Source organism: Triticum aestivum, chromosome 2D (assembly GCF_018294505.1).
Source record: "Triticum aestivum cultivar Chinese Spring chromosome 2D, IWGSC CS RefSeq v2.1, whole genome shotgun sequence".
NCBI classification, from domain to species: domain Eukaryota; kingdom Viridiplantae; phylum Streptophyta; class Magnoliopsida; order Poales; family Poaceae; genus Triticum; species Triticum aestivum.
In genome coordinates, this window is record NC_057799.1 from 606578088 (window position 1) to 606598001 (window position 19914).

At 43.6% G+C, this 19914-nt stretch overlaps 3 protein-coding genes across 3 annotated transcripts; all 3 read right to left on the reverse strand.

Annotated features, from left to right (window-relative positions):
- Nucleotides 1-437: 437 nt before the first annotated feature.
- Nucleotides 438-1265, reverse strand: LOC123050360 (uncharacterized). The gene is made up of 2 exons (XM_044473166.1): nt 976-1265; nt 438-900 (listed from the first exon to the last, which is right to left on the reverse strand). Exon 2 carries the CDS (start codon nt 866-868, stop codon nt 617-619), a length of 252 nt encoding a protein of 83 aa, XP_044329101.1. The 5' UTR covers nt 869-900; nt 976-1265; the 3' UTR covers nt 438-616.
- Nucleotides 1266-11788: 10523 nt separating this feature from the next.
- Nucleotides 11789-12532, reverse strand: LOC123050361 (uncharacterized). The gene has a single exon (XM_044473167.1). The coding sequence runs from the start codon at nt 12497-12499 to the stop codon at nt 11789-11791; it is 711 nt and encodes a 236-aa protein (XP_044329102.1). The 5' UTR covers nt 12500-12532.
- A 4247-nt stretch (nt 12533-16779) lies between these two features.
- LOC123050362 (protein COFACTOR ASSEMBLY OF COMPLEX C SUBUNIT B CCB4, chloroplastic) lies at nt 16780-19263 on the reverse strand. The gene is made up of 8 exons (XM_044473168.1): nt 18971-19263; nt 18715-18893; nt 18500-18599; nt 18333-18406; nt 17927-18108; nt 17787-17857; nt 17465-17548; nt 16780-17306 (listed from the first exon to the last, which is right to left on the reverse strand). The coding sequence occupies exons 1-8, from the start codon at nt 19103-19105 to the stop codon at nt 17253-17255; spliced, it is 879 nt and encodes a 292-aa protein (XP_044329103.1). The 5' UTR covers nt 19106-19263; the 3' UTR covers nt 16780-17252.
- Between the last annotated feature and the right edge of the window lie 651 nt (nt 19264-19914).

Consider the following 19914-nt stretch of genomic DNA (forward strand, 5'->3'; position numbering starts at 1 on the left):
CTTTATATAAAGTAGGGCGAAATCCAGTTTTGAGAGAGTCCATAAAGTCATTTCGTACGACTGAAACAACTTATAATTATATATAGCCTGTACTTGATAAAAATATATGTATCTAGAACTAAAATAAGTCTAGATACATCCATTTTTCCGATAAGTATTTTTGGGACTTTTGTATATAATTGTTGAAATAATTCCTTTTTTTATCAATTTTTTGGTTATGCGAACCAAAAGGAAGGTAAAGAGGAAAGGTTTCACGAGACTCTGCTTGGGAAACAGGTGGATTACTCGGGGTGCTGTCATTGTTGTGGGTCCTTCACTTTCATCACATCAATATGAATTACCTCTAAAGATAGCAATACAGATTTTTCAGCTGTTTGTAATTCATGATTTAATCACGAAAGGCGTCACTTCTAATGTCAAGATTGCTAAGTGGCAAGTTCACGGGTAAGACAGATCATAGTACTGCATGTGTGGTTACAGGTGGTAACAGAGAGCTTCCCGCTGTATGCGGTTGCTTTCTTGAGGTTTCTTTACATTCACTACGCAACGGTACGTACTATCTAAAGCTCACATGTTAGAACAGGACATAGCTCTTCCTTTTGAAGAACGGCGACAGCTAGAAGGCGAGGAAGAAGCGCTTGTTCCTGCTCCTGCGGCCTATGGAATCGGCGGCGACGAGGTTCTTGGCGATGAGCTTCTGCGCCTGCCGGCTCTTGATTTCCACCCTCATGCTCTCCGTCTTGCCCATCTGCTCGTAGGCCGCCGCCCCCGCCGCCTTCTTCCCCGTCCCCTTCTTCCCGCCGCTGCCGGCCCGCATCTTGGACCTCAGCCCGTCCACCAGCCTCCCCAGCTGCCCCATCATCACCATCGATCGATGTTCCTTCGCACAGGTTAAATTCCCTGCAAGAAAGGCAAAAAATAAGCAAGTTGCCAGTAGCTGAACTAGCTGAATTCTAAACAGAAACAAGATGGTACCTATCTGAGCAGGAAGAGGCAGATCAAAGTAGCTGGCGCAAAGGGATATAGAACTGGAGAGGAGAATACGGGTGGGCACCAGTGGTGGTTACATATATAGAACCATGCAACGGAAAAGCCGGCGGGGCGACGTAGTCATAGAAAACGACCTGAAATGGCTCTAGCTCTTGATTGGAGGGAAAAGACGGACAGACAGACACAAACACACACCGGCCGTTGAGTTGACGAGATGAATAATGACCACTGATCAATGGGAAATGAAATCGGCGCCAGGAATAATATCCTGGATTGCGTAGGGAATATGGATGGTGCAGCTAGCTGCTTCACCAGCCCTACAAAGCGCTATAACCACGTCGTACCGTCGCAACCACGCACTGTGCCGGCCGGTGCGAGGCGTATGCAGCGTTCAGACTTGCGAGAGATCAGCCGATGAGCGGCAGCTCGATGGCTTCTTTGGTATCCAGGCAAATCTGCGAGGATCGGTTGATCTCTCTCTGCACGAGACAGTGACGCGCGGCCATTATTTTCTCTTCGGTTTGAAATTGGGACGGGTTGATTGGATGGGAGCGAGGATGCCGTGTGGCGGGTCAAAACAGGAGGATGCAGACGCTTGTGGGCTGTGGATGATGTTGGCCGTCCTTGGACAAGTGTGCTCGGACCCTTGTATGTGGCGCCTACTCGCAAGGGTATGGTACGTGCGCGCCATTTGTCAACTTCCTGCCGTTTCTTTCTCTGATCTGAAGTTTGATTACAATCGACAATCGAGTCATTGATACGTGTACATTTTAAGTATGCAAAAAAAAAATTACCTACGTCTGCATCAGCTTCTTTGAACAAATTTTGCCTTCCGCCCCACCTCTACTCTTTCCCTAATACATGTATGTGGAGCATATACACATTTCCAACTTTTACAGAAATGATTGTAGCATTAGTTTCTATTAAAGCCAAATTACCGAGTACATTTAGGCCTTGCTTGGATACACTGGTTTAGCCGAACTGGTTTTCCGTAAACCCGTCTAAGAGTCTAACAAACTAAAACCATGTTCGGGCCCTCCAACAAAAACGTGGATAAGAAGAAATCTGTTTCCACAAAGCCAACAAACTATGTTTTATCAAAAACTACTATTCCTAGGTTAAAAAAAACCACTATTACTCGTTTTGAAATACGATTACAGAAAACTGGTTTTCTCTCTCTGCTCCTTCCTTAACAAACTCAGTAGTGCCAACTTCGCCTTCCCACACCAACCTCCTTCGGCCATTTTTTTCATCGCTCTTATATATACCTGATTCTGGTAAAACAACAGCAGGAAGCAAATCTGGAAACCAATCTTTTGTAGTTCATCGACAGCTGGCTGCTAACACCAAATGGGGATGGAGGAGGAATAACTCCACAGAGGGACGACGAGCCGCCAGGAAGTGCTCGTGGTGGCAGCAGGCAAACGGTTGCAACGAATCAGAGATAGCTGCCGTCCGACCAAATTTTGGGGAAAATGGCCACCAGCTTTGGAAGGCCACGAGCCCACGGGAGAGAAAAGAAAACCATTTTTCCTTGGTCAACCGGTCTCCAAACAAGGAAGTAGATAAACCGGTTTCACGCTTTCCTAAGCCAAACAAAGTTTTCCTTAAACTGATTGTGTGGAGAAAAAGTAGTAATACCGATTTAGCAAAAAAATCAGCTTAAAACTTGGTTTTCCTAAAACCCGATGCTAATACTCTTGTCAGAACCTGAGCAAGGTAGGAGAGAGAGGTTTTGTGCAGCACTAATTACATTGATACAACGAGTTACACGTATATGTAGATACAATGCTCAACTAACTCACAGAAGGACTAGCCGTAAGAATAGGTCGGCACTAACACCACTAACAACACTTCATATACAAGCATCGCTAACAAATCTCAATCCAAACAATCACTTAACTTTGGCGGGTTTCCTAATTAGAAGGCATACAAGACAGAACGACTATCAGGGTTGAACGTGGCCCTGTGGAGAGTTAAAAATGGGAAATACTTTATATCACGCCTCTGATCCTCACAATTCGTCAGACCGATCCATTGCCGTTGATGACTATTTGATCGCATGGCCAGAGATCCCTCAAAATCTCTCTTCCAAAAATCGTTTTTCACGCACCATAATGCCACAACTCCCCTAATCTAGCTAATTCTCTCTCTCTCTCTCTCCACAAAAAAACTCCCCTAATCTCGCTAGCCCAATGGAATCAGGTGTTCCATTAAAAAAAAGCAGTTCTTGCAACGAGCTCTCATTCTGCTCCCCATGGATGCACCCACTCGCCGTACTCTCCTACACCCCGCCGGCCGGCCCTCGCTTTCGTTCTGCTCCCCGTCATTGCAGCTGCTGCCTATCTCCCATGCGCTCCGTTCCGCCCCAATCGCGGAACCTCCCAGATCCAGTGTGCCCCTCTGCTCCCACCCCCACCCCCTTGCCCCCACTCCTGATCCAAAGCACCGCATGGCTTCTCTACTCTATGATGCGACATCCATCTCCAAGGAAGCAGCACTCTCTTGCTGCGGTTCCCACGGTGGGGTCGATGGAAAGTCCGTCTATGTTCTTAGCCCTGCACGATCCACGTATCACATCCTCAACTGGCTAGGTGACCATGCATCTATATTCCGATCTGTTTCAAAATTGAAACCCTTGTAATGAAATTATATGATCTACTCCCTCCGTCCCATAATATAAGAACGTTTTTGACATTAGTATAGTGTCAAAAACGTTCTTATATTATGGGACAGAGGGAGTAGTAATTTCCTAATTCAGTTGTGCTACGGATTGATTGTATTTTGTTCTAATTGATTTATATCTATATTATATGTCATGTCTCGGTTTAGTGTGAGAAAACTAGATGCATTATAATGCAATTTCTTTGCACATCACATGATTATGCATCCAAATGTTGGTGGCAATAATTTATGTTCACTAATCTGAGAAACATATGCTTCCACATGGTATTAGTTATGTTGTGATAACAATAAATCGATGCTTCTAATATCCATGCTTCTATTCTCATAATAAAAATAACATCGATTATTCCTAATCATCATATATTTGTTTCTTCAATCTACACATTTTTGCTTCAACAGACTCATGCTTCTACTTTTATTAGCATGGCATTTTTAGTTGTCGAAAGCATTGATGCACCTAAATCTTGTTGGCAAGAACGAATTTTGGATTTCAACTTTCAATGCTTCTACGACGACTCATATACGCTGTGAAAGCATCAATTCCATTCGACTAGAAAATTGCTTCTACTCATCAACCAAAAATCAGCTCAATTTGTTTGTTGACAGGCATATTTTGAATGGTCTATGCTTCATAAGAAGATTAGTTATGTTGAGTTTGTATTGTTTGTTAACTTTTCTCATCAATTACCAAGCATAACTTCAACCATTACCAAGAATGCTTCATTCTTCCTCACATTTTTATTTCCAACGGGTCGTGCTTCTATTGCTTCATACATAAGCTTTTATTGTAAAGCCATTTTGCTGCATATTGTGATATACATTCTTCCTTTACCTGACATGTTTTAGGTTATTTATCTTTCTATATACGGTTAATTAATATGTGTTGCTAGCACTACCAATGTAATTATGCTTCACTTTTATTTCACATGTGCACCAATGGTTGTGAAATTTTGCATCACCATTGTTATTGTGTGTTCCTTACTGTCCATACATTTTCCATGAACCATGTGCGCTTCAACCACTGCGAGCATACCGTCCTCTGGTAAACTTTCAATGTATTAATATTCTTCTTATCATGATAAATTTTCCATTGCAATTGTGTGTCTCCTTGTTTCTTAATAGTTTTCAACATGCAGACATTGTGCTACAGGTGACTGCAACCATGCTTTGTTTCTGCAATATGCCAACAAGGCTACATTGACGTAGAGTGTGATGTGAATAAGAGGAAATCGCCATCCGCCGATGTATGCTATGTTGGCAACATGGATCTTGCATTGTGTGGAATGCTTACCATTCAACAGGCATTGTAATGTCGGCTGGGTGAAAGTGAAAATAGTGTCTCTGTAGTCATGTTTCTTTTTTTTATTAAACAAGAGATTTGTAGTTTTTTATTCATACTGACTGGATTTGTTCCAATTCTTCTTATTTCTTGTTGGGCTTCCACACCTGCTTTTTTGCTATTAAGATGTTCCATCTCGCTACAAAGTGATGCTTCTAAAGCACTAACGAATGTATTCATCGAACAGAAAGTTTCCTGCCATGCAAACAGTTTGTTCCCATCACACTAGAAAATGATGCTTCTGTGTATCAAGAAGAATGCTTCCGTGGTATAAAATCATGTTTCCATAAGTGAAAAAAATGAACAGAAAGTTTTCGGCCATGTGAACAGTTTTGTGCATCAAGAAGACTGCTTCCGTGGTACAAAAATCATGTTGCCATAAGTGAAGAAACACATATTTAAAAAGAACTTAATTAATTGCTAAATTTAATCGTACGCAAAAAAGGAATTTGACGACATTTCAGGAAGCAATTTTAGGATTTGAAGCAGTTTTAGGAAGCAAATTATTCGAAGCAGTTTTAGGAAGCAAATCAAGGATATGATGAAGCAGTTTTAGGAAGCAAATTGTGGCTGTGAGGTTACGATTAGGAGGCAGCTAGATTTACGGGAGTAATTAACAGGAAACAAGCAATTAATAAGGAAACTAATCAGACGGTTATGATGATTCTAATCCTACGGCTTCGGGCTAGTCTGATCCCTAGCGGCTCGCACCTATTTATATCGAACTTTTATACTTCATCATAACTCATAAGGTCCAAGCGTTCTATTGATATACATCATTTGATAACCTTCAATGCTATTTTTAGGTATAATAAGCAAAAAAACAACGTGAACATGCTCATGTATATTTGGCACATATTTCTTATACCGTTCCAATATTTATCTTTAGCAATATATTATCACAAAAAGTATTTCTCATTGATTTTGGAATTTTAAGAAACCCTTGTTGTTACAACAAATTTCATTCTAAATCAGAACAAAACCATAGCACAAGATGTGTGTGTATGTCCTGGTCGTTAGATACCTCAAAAGATGGTAGAATGTTTAAAATTTATGCATATTGCTAACAAAATTATCAAGCTTTGGTGTGAATAAATAGATACTTCTAGATTGCATGAGATGTCAACTAGTAGTCTGTTTTTTAATCCCATGTTCTTCTTTTGCTTGGTCTGTGTGTTGTCTATGTGGTTGGGGGGGGGGGGGGTACGCACTCTATAACTTTGCATCGGAATAATACAGTTCGTAGTACACACTCTTACATATAATTAAAGATGCTGCTGTTGTGCTATATTTTTTGCATCAACTTAGATGGACTAATCCTACCAAAACTAACTCAACCTAGTAAGATTAGTGAATTCATTAACCAATGTAAAAATGACATATTCCACAAAATAAATTATTTTTTGAGCAAAACGATCTGACTCCATGGATTAAGCAAGCAAAGTGCATGTATGTAATAAACTAGCACAGAAATGAACAACTAAGATTCATGATAAAACTAAGAGTTACATAAATGTCAGTTGAAGCATTTATCTTAAACTTCAACTTTTGCCTCTCGAGCTTCTACCATGATGCTGGTGAGTGTACTGCAGAAATCCAAATTTGCACAAAATTGATAATGTCAATGATTTTGAAAAGCAACATGAGCAATCCACCCCAATAGGTGAAAACCTAGTACTACTGAACATGCCATGGCCGAGGGCACATGCCATAGTTTCCTGACTCAATTTTTTTGAAGTTTCAAAGAAGAGGCGATAACCTACTGAGAATAGGGAGTGGAAGAAAGAAGATGTGAATGGGGATCAGGGAAAAGGCAAAGAATTAGCATGAAGCATGTGAAGAAAGCAAATGCACCAGCTTCAAGTAAAGAATTTCAGGGTGGCTGATGTTTTCTCCATCCTGCTACAAATGGATGCCAAGTGATTGTATGAAGTGTTTTTGGTGAAGGACTTTGAGACCAGACGTGCCAGAAACACCAGATATGTCGTCATGCTGAAAGGAGCATTTTTTTCATGAGTCAAAGACATTTTTGTTGATCTCTAACCTCTAGGTCTTACCCATCTAGGTGATTGATAGCTAAACAAGGATCATGAATTTCTTTTTGGGTGGAGGCATTTGCTACTAACTTAGACTTGAGTGTACTTTCATCTGAAAGTGGTAACGGTTAGGAAGCCTACATCATTAAAATTTCATTGACCTATGTGAAATTGCTATTTTTTTAGTCTCATTGCCCTGAGGGTAGTACTGTTGTTGGATATGGCTTTTAGCGATATGCCATCATGCTATATGCAATGCTCCAGTTACTTAATATTGGAGGTGTATATGAGGATTTCAACCCCCTTTGGTGTAGTATTAGCCGTCAGATTTGGCGTGTGTCGATCTAGTGGATTGTGGACATTCTGCTTACATAAAATAATCCCAACCTATATCCTATTTTATGATTATTTTTATAGAACAATTACATATGCCTATGCTTATATTTATGTGTCACCGCTTTCATGAGAGGTGCTACTAGTGAATCTATGAACCCCGATCCAATTTCCTTCATAAGAAACCTCCAAATAAATATCATTAATTGCACTTTTATTTTCAGTTATTATCTATTATGAAAATAAAGTAAGTACCTAGTACCACATTATCTATTATCTAATATATGTAATGTGCAGGTGTTATATAGGCAATACGTCCATACATTTATAGACCGAGACCCTCTCTTCATCTACAGCTAATAGTCCATTGTTTGACCAAGATTCTCTCTGCATCATCCAAGTATTAAGTATAAAATGGATAATCGCCTTAAGCAGGATGACATATTGTTGATTGCATAATTTCATTAGAGGCATTATGCAACCATTTACCCTTAGTGGAAATCATAAAATGCAAGCCTTTTCCATTTACTGTCACCATGGTAGATTACCTGGATTAAACCGAACTAATGCACATTGCTCCCTATACTGATTATCCATCTAAGTTGGCCAAGAGAAGACAAATAATCAGAGAGAATATGCATCTATAACCAAACATAGAGCATCAACACAATCTGAACATATAGAAATAATTCATCACATGATACACATTACCACTGGGTTTTATATCAGATGGGCGACAATCATGATAAGCAGCCATGAACCCTTAGTTCACAGGGGATATATTACATCTTGGCTACCGCCATGAACCCTTAGTTCACGGGGTGGACTACAGACAACTAATCTTGGAGCAGAGAGGATCGAGTTGATAAAGATGGTGATGAATTCTCCTTTCAACAGAGTATGACATTAGTTATGAAAAACAAAGATCTCCTTCAAACGCAAAGTGGCGGTGGCGAAAAAATGCTCAATAAATATGATGGATTTCGGGGGTATATATAGGCATCCAACAAAATTAGGGAATATGACGGTCCTAGTGGGCCAAGGCAGCCTAGAATTATAGGCGCCTAGAGCTGGCACTCGCACCCGGGGCATCCTAGGTGGCCTGACTCCGGCACAGTACCACCTGTGGATATTATTGAACTCTATTTTTTTCAAATTTTCTGAGCTGCATAGGTATTTTATTTCCTAGAAAAGTCAAAGATAGCATACAAGAGAAAATAACTCTCGACACTAAATTAATAGGTTAGTCCCAAAAAACTTCAAAATTTTGCAAAAATGAAGGATAGTAGGCATGAAACATTAAAATTTATGGACATGTTTCTCACGAAAAGACACCCAAAGACATCTTACATATGATATTTATCAAGGTCGGTACAGTGGAAAGATAACTGGCAAAACGGCCAGTAAAAACTATAGTCAAACCATACTAGCCTTGTTTTTTCTCCAACTGTATGCCACCTGCTAGAGATTGAAAATTGCACTGAACCAACAGTAAAAGAAACGGACACCTACAAATGTCCTCGCCTTACAAGGCTTGAAAGACCGCAATAACCACTCGCCGCTTGGAATGGGATCTAGAAATCGCTGGAGAACATCAGTTGGAGCATTACCTGAGATAGTACATGCTTGTGATTCATAACTACTGGTCCGTAGAGTTGGAGAAACAATACTATGTCGTAGAACAACCACATAAGAAGATGTCGAAGTCGCCGCACCAATAGCCAGCCAATTTCTCTCCTTGATAGACATGCCAACCGCCAATATCCGAAGGGAGGCAACAGATCTGGCGAACAAACTCTCACAAACCCTTGGCTGGCATCAGATCGGATGTCATCAAGGTAGGAAGGACTGAAAAGATTGTATTCCACCACCTTGCCAATACCATCAGGGAACACAAAACTTAAGGAAAACAAAAACAAAACGAATAGGCCCCCACTACTCTTGTCACCTATGAGGCCACCGGAAGGGCAGCATAGAGGAGACCAGTGGCCGCGTCTACCGGGAGGGGGGGGGGGGTCGTCTAAATTATAAATACGTTGGAGATGTATCAAACCTACATTACCAGAATTTCTTCAAGCCGTGTGAAACTATAGACACGTGGGATTAATGAGTACACCCATATAGCCCACTTGTCCCATTTAACTTATTATGTCGATAGCGCTGCGTAGGAGCATCCGGAGAACCACGGGGGTGTCATTATGTGTCCCATCTTGCGGTGTGGATGCCACACTTGCCTACAACGTTCCTGCACATGGGCCAGGCCTAGCATTAGAACAATACGCCCGTGTGTCCCTGATAGCGGCGCAGGAATGCAACGCACAATTTTTGTTCCGTATGTTTTTCTTTTACTTTTTCTCTACTCTATTGTCGAAATCTCTACTCTATTGCGTAAAATAGCTGAAATTTTCATCATGTTTAAAAAAAATTCATCAAGTATATAAATGATTACCAAAATAGCATTAAAACTTTCTTAAAATTATATGAATATTAAATTGCTTAATACATGATTGAACAGTTTAAAATACATGATGAATTTTTTAATACATAATGAATACTTTATAAAAAATATGATGAACATTTTAAATGCCTGATGAACATTTTTCAAAACTCAGCAAGAACATTTTTAAAACTTGCATGATGAAAAAATAATAATACATGCTGAATTGCTTTTCGATACCATGATGAACAATCTTTAAAAAATGAGAAACATTTTTTAAGAATATGATAAATATCAACGCTTCTTCCCTCTCACTACCTGTCCGACCGAGTCATGGGCCGAATGCATGATGCACGAGTGGGCTCCTTACTTCTTCTGTGTGTTGGATGGACCTCCGATCGGAGTTATCGGCCAAGTGACACGCTGGTAAGCTCATATGGTCTGTTTCGACTGGCTTCAGACTGCAAGGGAGTGGTAGAGGAGGTTCACTCGGGAAGTGGTTCCGCTTATGGTGCAATTATTCAGGAGATCAAGATGACATTATCCTCTTTTATTTCTTGTAACATAATTCATGAATTTAGGAGCTCTAATGTAGAGGCTCACAATCTAGCGAAGCATGCTTTAAAGTTAGGGCCGGGCCGCCATGTTTGGTTAGGCCAGCCGGTCGATATTCTCTTCGTTCCTGTAAACATTGTGACGGATTAAATAAAGGCTTCGCGAGATTGTCTCAAGTCTGTTTCGACCTTGACATGGACCTTCTCATGTCGATGAGGCGTGATATTCAGTGCAGCAACCAACTAGACAGGCACCATATGAATAGCTCTCCTCCCGTTCACTATATCAAGAAAACTAGGGCGCGTGTACGTGTACCCTGACCACTCATGCTACAATCCAAACTCAGTCAATACGAGTAGTTAGTTACTCACAAAAGGTGTTAACATGTTTTAATTGTTTTTGTGCCGTTCAAAATGCGTATCTGACTTTTGAAAAATGTTATGTTTTAAAAATAGTTCATGTATTTTAAAATATTTTTGTAATATTAGTAAAAATGTTGACGTATTAAAACAATGTTCGTACAATTTAAAAATGTTCACCCTTTTTATATGTTCATGTAATTTTAAAGAGTGTTCCTGTGCTAAAACATATGATCGTAATTTTAAAAATATTCATGCTCTTTATAGAAGTGCATGTGATTTAAAAAAGTTTTATGTGTTTTAAAAAACATTGTTGATGCATAAAACAAATACACAATTTAAAAGTGACTGGGCATATGAGGATGGGTGTGTGGACTGGGTGTAGGTTGTATCTCATGAAGGACAATCGTCACGTCCAACTCAGGGATATTAATTTTAAAAGTATTAAACATTCGCTTGATGGCACTGCGATGATCGATATCATCCTTGAGATTGACCATGTTCTGACGTATTGTGCTTAGGTGGACATCGCGGCCATCGTTGGTGAGGACAGGACGTATGGAGGGTAAGGACAACACAAGTGAGGCAATATGTTTAAATATATAACGTGGACTTGTAAAAGGGTGGAATCGTTCTGATTGCGCTTGGAGCATTTAATTTTTCTCTATCGTTGCAATGCACGAACATGTTTGCTAGTGAAAATAAAAGAAATATAAAACAAAAATAGGAAAGAACCAGAAGTTAAAGGAAAACGAATATAAAAAGTTGAAATAAGATAAACAACTCATTGAACAAAGAAAACTAACCGGTCCAGGGAGTCCCATTCACTTATTAAGGAACTGGCTATAAAAAATGAATTAATCCTTTATCATTTTTTTTAAATACCCCTCAAGAAAAGGTAGACAGCGAAGTCCGGCACAAGCAGCAACCACAGGGAAGAACAGGAGTTACATGAAGCTTATATCCAAACTACTACTAGTTATGTACACGAAAATTTTATCCACAAAGCTGCTGGGCAGCCCTCGAGTCATACGTTTCTGCGGTACACTACACTCTACAGGTTCAAAAACTTCCGCAGGGCACAGAGCCTAACGTCATCCCGGCATATGGGGCACGTCGTCTTCTTGGAGAACCACGTGGAAATGCACCGGCGGTGGAACGCGTGCGGGCAAGCCGGCAGCTCCACGGCGGGCTCTCCCTCCAGGCCATCCAGGCAGATCGCGCAGTCGTCCGTCGTCCCGGCGCCGTCCAGGTCCAGCTCCCTCTCTTTGCACGCCATCAGCAGGGCCTCCTCGCCGTGTATGATCCGCCGGTGCGCATTCATCGCGAAGCAGAAAGTGAAGCCGTCCTTGGCGTCCTCGCCGCGCGCCACGCGGACGATCTGCGGCACGATGTCCGCGGGCACGACGGCGTCCCACTCGTCCTCGTCGAGGTGGAGCTCCCGGAGCTGACGCAGCTCCGCCAGCATCCCGCGGAGGGCCCCCTGGCAGGCGCCGTCGCTCTGTAGCACGGACAGGTCGCCGACGGGGAACGTTATGGCGGAGTCGCAGCCGGCCTTGGTGTACTTCTGCAGCACCACCTTCGGGTGCCGGCCGCTCCTGCGGAACTCCAGGGACCGCGTCACGCTGCACGTCACACGCAGGGCGAACCGGTGGCTGCCGCCGTCGGAGGCTGCCGGCGCGGGCTCCTCGGAGAAGCATATCGTGGTCGCGTCGAGCCGGCGGTCGACTACTGCGCCGTCCGCGTCGTGCTTCGGCATCGCCATTGCTGCCAACCTAGGATCCGAACGTGCAGATGATTGCGGGTCTGGTGTTGATCAATCGGCGTGTGGTGCGCTATATGTAGGCCGGCTGGGCGGCGCGTGCGCGCCCTCCAGTCGGAAACGGCTTCCCAATTTGAATTCCGGTGGAACGCGATGCCGACTCGTGCCTCCTGGACCGAACGGACCGGAACGAAATAGATTATTTATTTTTTTAGACACAGACCGAAATAGATAGGCTAGTCCCCTAAAACAAAAAGATGTTTTTTTTGGGATTTTTATTGCTTGATCCTTCTCTCCTTGTGCTGATGCAGCAGTTTTTTATACTTTGTTTCTGGTCGTTGGTTGTTGCTCTTTCGAATTCTGTACTGGGTTCCCCTCTTTTTTTTGATAAACTTTCGATCTATTCATCTTCAATCATGTTAGTACAACGAACACTAGAAAAAATAAAAATTACATCCAAATTCGTAGACCACCTAGCGACGACTACAAGCACTGAAACGAGCCGAAGGCGCGCCGCTGTCATCGCCTCTCCCTCGCCGGAGCTGAGCAAACCTTGTTGTAGTAGACAGTCGAGAAGTCGTCGTGCTAAGCCCCATAAAACCAACGCACCAGAACAACAACTGTCGCCCATGAAGAGTGTAGATAAGAAGGATCCAACCTGAAGACATACAAATAAAGACGGACGACGAACAGATCCAAGCAAATCCACCGGAGACACACCTCCACACGTCCACCAACGACGCTAGACGTATCACCGGAACGGGGGCTAGGCGGGGAGACATTTATTCTATTTTCAGGGAGCCGCCGCCGTCTCGCCTTCTTGAGAAGGACACAGACCCTAACAATTAAATCTTGAAGAAAGATCTAAAAACGGAGCTCTCCCATCGGCAAGGGCTGGGATCCACTCCGCCCCTATGGCCCTAAGGCCACGGAAGACGAGGCGGACCGACGCCAGCGGCGGCGGGAGGAACCCTAGCTTTTTGGGTAGGCGGCGGCTGGCTAGCAATGCCCTTTGCTCACCCTTTTTCTTGTGGTTTTGTTTGACTGCACGCTTGGCAGAAACAGTTCCCCTCTTTCTTCTACTTCTAATATATTTACATGCAATTGTCCTGCATGTTCTAAAAAATGTGTGATGCAAAATAATGAACTGATTAAAATCCTATTGTTGTACAATAGCACTATAGAGGCAGTTGTTAGCACGTTAGGGCATCTCCAACGCTAATCCGCAAATCGGACACCGCATCCGTCCGCGAACACCGAGGGAGCTGGACATCCAACCGTAGCCGCATACAATTCAAACCACGTCTCAACAAACCGGGCGAATCACATGCAAACTAGATGATTTTCATATAAACCAGATGAAAACATTTATATTTCGGACATATTAGCTAAGCTATAATGAACTAGGCTAGGCTATTCTAACCTAGTCTATCACCAGCCGCGGAGGAGCCCTATTCCCATGACATGTCTTCCCCATGTCAGACAGCAAGCTCATCGGACGGTCGTGAGCCATGACGGGATATGCTTCAACGGAAGGGGAAGAGTAGCCTCTGCTTTCATGAAGCACCGATAAATGTTGGTTTTTGGGGCACGGGAAGAAGGTCACCATGGGCCCGTGGCCTACGCCCCCGCGAAGCGGGCAAGCCATCGGCTATGTAGGTTGGCAAGACGGTGGTGGTGGCCTTAATAGGACCCAAGCAGCAGCGGCCTCCCATGGTCTACTATTCCTCGCTATCGGCGGCGCTGGCAACGGGTGTGGTCGACGCGAAGTTGGCGACACCGTCGTCGGTGCCCAAGTCAAATTCCTTCGCCGCCACGTTAACCTCTGCAAACATGGCTTCTTTCTCCGCCTATCGGATTTGTTGCCGCCATCGCCCGCGGAGGATTTGCCGAGAAACGACGTTGGACAGCCTGGACGGGCGAGGACAGTCGGGCGATGGCGGTGGTGCCGGCTCCGGAGAGCTTGCCGGCAAGCCAGCCTGTATCTGGCTGGCTCATCGGGCCACCTAGTCGGCTGCAATGCTGAGGAGCTCCTTCTTCTTCTCGCTGGAGAGGCCGTCCCATAAGGCTTTGGAGCCGGAGGTCATGCCGGGTGTGGTGCAAGGAGGATATGGAGAGCGGAGGTGTGCTGTGGTTTTTGCCCGGTGCCTACCGGAGTAGGTTCCTTGGCACACGCGCTAGTTTAATAGAGGTAGGCGGGCAGAGGATGTCGTTTTAATGTGGAGAGAAGGCGTGCGCTGTGAGCATGCAGTGGATGGCGCTCTTGGTCGGTGCGCCGCTTTAATGCCGGCTCCAGTAAGTGCTAGTGTCTGCTCTGGGCCGGCATGAATGGACGCTGACGCTCTGGCAGAAAAGAGCGCGAGCACGGGAGAGGATTTTTGGTGGGCCAGGGTTGTCGGACTCGTGCGTGTTAATGGTCTGGGCTCCCACAAGGCCTCACCCCCGTTTCTGGGAATAGGACGTTTGAATCGGTCCGCGAACGGATAAAGGCTCGCGTTGGATCATAAAACACATTTGAACCGCGCGGTCTAGATAAATGCGGACAGTTTGATGGTCCATGTTGGAGATGCATTTACATGGCTTCCCACGAATTCCAACGATTTGAAAAATCGCATCCTCAATCGGACAAGCCAGTAAAAGATAGGGGACCGTAGCAGCAGAAATGGACCCTAATAAGCATTTGACATACCCAGTTTGAGAGCACAAGCAATTAATCAGGAAAAAAGAACAGGAATCACAGTTTCCACAAGCTGCAGGAGGAGATAATCCTTGCAAGATGAGCCCAAGCTACCCTTATTCCCATCAAGTGGCTACTCCGGGCAATGTAAGTAAGCAGCGCCTAGATAAGCAGCACGCCCTGTCCTTACCAAGGAGGATGAGAACTTGGTGTCGGCCGGCGTAGGTGGATCTGGAGAGCGGGAGGAGACGGCACAGACAAGCATTACCTAGTATGGTTTCCCGAGGAAGCCGCCATTGGAGGCCATTGGAGGCCGGAGGGAGAGGCTCACAAGGGTTGGAGGAAGAGATCGATGCGATGCGGTCGAGGTTACGTATTCCCAACAGTATTGCAGACGGTACCTTTGAATATACAGTTCAGGAGATCTTTAATAGGGGAGCGATGGAACTCCTGGTTACACCTGGTGTGGAGGTTGATGGACGTTTAACTCTCAGACCAGGGAGACACCTTGACCTGGAAGCTAACGAATAATGGAGTGTTTTCAGTTAAATCGATGTATTTAGACCTTATTAATGATTGATACACATCTCGAAAGTTAAGGTTCCCTTGCGAATCAAATTTTTTATGTGGTTTATGCACAAGCAAGTGATCCTTACCAAAGATAACTTACTAAAGCGACGATGGGTAGGTAGCTCTCGATGTTGGTTTTGTGTTCACGATGAAACAATTCAACACCTGTTTATTGATTGCCCTCTCGCGAAGTTACTTTGACGATCCATACATATAGCTTTTAATATTACCCCTCCAGGTAGCATTGATGCGTTGTTTGGGACATGGCTAAATGGAGTGAATCCTGAGATTGTGTCAAGTATTCAGATTAGAATATGCGCACTTCTTTGGGTTATATGGAACTGCAGGAACGACATGATCTTTAACAGACTTTATATAATTAACTTCTTGCAGGTTATCTTCAGAGCTACGGCATGGATCCGTACGTGGTTGCTACTCACGCTTACGGGCTCCAGGGAGCATTTGGCTACTGAGTGCAACCAATAGGAGATTGTCGCACGGGCTATCTTCAACCGGTTTGGATGGCGAGCGCATAATAGGATAGGTCCTTAATGTCTTTTCGTCCAGCCGTTTGTGGCTTTGAGTTGTTTTATCTTTTTGAGCTCCGTACTATGCAGACCAGACTATTTGTTTTTGTTGAACTGTTTTAATAAAGTGGCCGCATGCATCTTTTCAATGTAGAGGCCGGGGGAAGTCCTCCTTTTTTTTTAAAAGATATGGGGGTTCATAGAATATGCGTCAGTGCTCGACTCACGGGTGTCATGAAAATGCGTTTGGTGGTGTTTTCTGTTCAGAGTAAAGCGCCGCTGTACTGCTGGTTCCAACTTGGCGTGTAAATTTGCTGTCAAACAAGCAATGTCATCAATTTTGGCTATTGGTGACCTCTTGCACAATCCCATTAATAAGTTGTTCATTGGTCAATTTTGGGTTATCGATAAGCATTCCAAGGCAAGTAAAAGGAAAGCTCCTCAATTTGAAGTTAAGCATGTTAACTGCCCAAATGCCACTCCTCTAAATCACATGCCACAATCGTAACTTCACTCTTATGATAGTTGATATACATTACTGACACTGCTTGCAAGAATTTCAAATGATATTTGAATCAGATGGCTCCACTATGGTAACAGTATCAACAAATTAGGCACCACACATATAGTAAACGCACCTTGCTTTGCGTTTTCTAAAATCAGGGCTAAAGCATTTACTGACAGATTGAAAAGCAGGGCAGCTGCCTCCTCATTTGTGATTCATTTCAGAAACTTTGAAAGGATGGATCATGCGCGTTGTTAGCGGTTGGGCATATATATAATCCCATAATTTTGGTCAACCAAATTTCCCCAAATACCCGAGCCTGTAATGTTAGGGTGTGGGAGATGTTCTTTTGTAAACTCCGTTTTCAGCTCCCACATGTACCTCGATGACTTCTGGGATCCAGCAAATATGGTCTGGGTGTATGGCCAATTAAGAGAGAAATGATCATCAATCAAATATCTAAAGGACAATGTGAGCTTAAGACTTTGACAATGTAGCATCCAATTTGTCTGCAATCATACCAATCCATGCCTGCAAGGAAGATCACTGGATGATGAGTAACTGTCTGGCAAGTCTAGTGTTCAATGTGTGATGTTCTTTAGCTTGTAAGTTATAGACTGGAGAAATTATTAATTCAACTATTCAACACAAAACATACTAAAAAGCTCATGTTGAACGAAACAGTATACCTGATCAAGATTGGTGAAGCCCCTTATAGTGTCACCACCAATTACTGCAATTCCTTTGTCACCAATTGGCTGCAATATTAGAGCCTGTAGACCAGAAAAATTGTAAAATGCTATGCATTCGCATTTTTAGATAAACGAATTATTTGCATTTTGAATACAAGCATCTGTAAACATGACGCGGAGTTTATTTTTCTGGTATCCAAAACAAAAGGGAGCTTCAGGTCATCTACTGCTCAAATGATACTGTGAGATGTAACCAAGTTAAATCGTCTGAATGCATCCTGACATCGAATAATTTATCCAAAATTAAACGAATTTGCACCTGTGTGTTAGCTGGTAGAAATGGCAACTCAGTCCTTCCAGGATATAAAGCAAGATTTGCTAGATAAGATTCTGCAAGAAGACCACGATGAAATTTCTAAAAACAAACGTCGAAGCTTCTAAATAACAAGCGGCACTCACGCTTCTTGGATTCCATGGCACTCTTGTAAAGGGAACCTTGCATGAACTTCTGTGCATCCACATTAACAGCATTACCATCTTCTGGAGAGGCAGCAGCAACCCCAATTTGAAGTTTGCAATTACCTCCATACACAACAACCAAGGATTTGCAACAAGTTGCAGCCGTCAGGGAGTCCCATGTCCTATTTATAAGAAAATAAGTTTTACCTAACTTCACAACACAAATTCCTTCACACAAAATAAGTACTCAACATGAAAATGTGGATACGCAGATTGTTTGGTTCAGGTTCTATGAAGTCAGCTTCACAACAGAAAATCTAGTTTGTTTCTTGTGTAAAATGAAGATGGATTTTTTTAATCAAAGTAAAATCAAACCATAAACTGCGCGTGAGTAGAATTTAGTTACCAAAGTAGTTCACGAAGAGCAGAACTTGATACATCCGCATCCACTCGCTTACAATCGACACCTCGAGGAACGACCTGGCATAATTTAACATGGAGAAATCAGTATACTAATTAAGTCTAGGAATCCCACTATGAGACAGATCATACTAGAAGATACATAATTCTCACCGGAGAAATGGTTTTCGGGCGGATTGACAGCCAAACAAGGCCGGCAAGGATGTCAGTTACAGAGAGCGCCAAGGTGAGTATGTCGGCCCTCGACTGCGAACTGTTTGGAGAACAAGGAAAGACCAAATGAGCAATCTTGGGTATCTACAAAGACCGAGGACAGAATGGAACTGCAAGCACAAAGAAGAGAAAGCAATTTGGTAGTGCAGGGAGACCTGGAGGCGTCGGAGACGGCGGCGATGCCGGAAACGGCGCGGTTGAGGAGGACGGCGAGGAGTGACGCGCCGCCGACGAGGATGGGGAGGGCGCGGACGAGCGTGTCGTTGCTCCGGACCCAGTCCCCCACCCACTCCTGCCGCTGCCGCATTGCGCTGCTGCACGCCCTGTCCCCTCGCTGCAGATAAGAAGCGAAGAGTTTACGCAGCGGGGGAGAAGGGGAGCAAGGAGAGGCGAAGGGAGGGCGGCACCCACGCTTGGCGGAGGAGGCTGCGGCGGGAAGAATGTTACGGAGGGAAGCCGCCGGCGGCGGCGGCGCTGGGCGGAGACCGGCCGGGGCGTCAATGGGAGTGGAGCGAGGGTCCGGCTTCTCAGCAGGCTCATCTCCATGTGGGTCTGCTCAATCAGAATCCAGTGGAGTTTGCTCCCGGATGTCTTTGGTACGAGTCTGGTTTTTCAGTTCACCAGACGGCGGAGCAGGAGGGGGGCGCATGAGAGACAGGCGAGGTGCGACGGCGAGCGGAGGCCCCCGGTGGTGCTGGGGACGTGGAACGGCTGCGGCCGGTCGTTCCATTGGGTGTTGGATTTTGTAGGATGATCTGGGTGCGCCGCGCCCAGCAACTGTGGCCCAAGCGCTACGATTGCTTACCCGGCCTAGAAATTAAAAGGAGCCCACTCAGAACTAAGCTCTCGTCACTCATTCATACGATTTAGAAAGTAAAAAAGCAAACAAGTTTTGAATTTCCAACATTGTTTGAAACTTTCAAACATTTCTTTGACGTAGTGAGAAACTTTCAAGTATTTTTGAAATTCCAAACATTTATTAACAACGCAAACAAATTTGGATAACATGAATACCCATTTTCATTCCAAATATTTTTTGAAATTTTCAAACATTTTTTTTAATATTACGAACATTTTTTTTAAAATAGAAAAATATCAATTTTGAACTATTTTTAAAAACACGAACAGTTTTCAAACCGTTTAGATTTTCAAACTCCTTTTTTAGAAATGAATATTTTTAAAATTCTAGACATTTTTGGAGAATTTTATATTTTTGAATTTGTGAAAAAGAAAAAATATGAAACCGGTAAAATTAAATATTCAAGAACCTTCCAGAAGGTTTCCAAAACCCGTAGAAAATCAACCCAAAAACATATGTTGCGCTAGCTAAATGGGCCAGCCCACCCAGAGCGCTT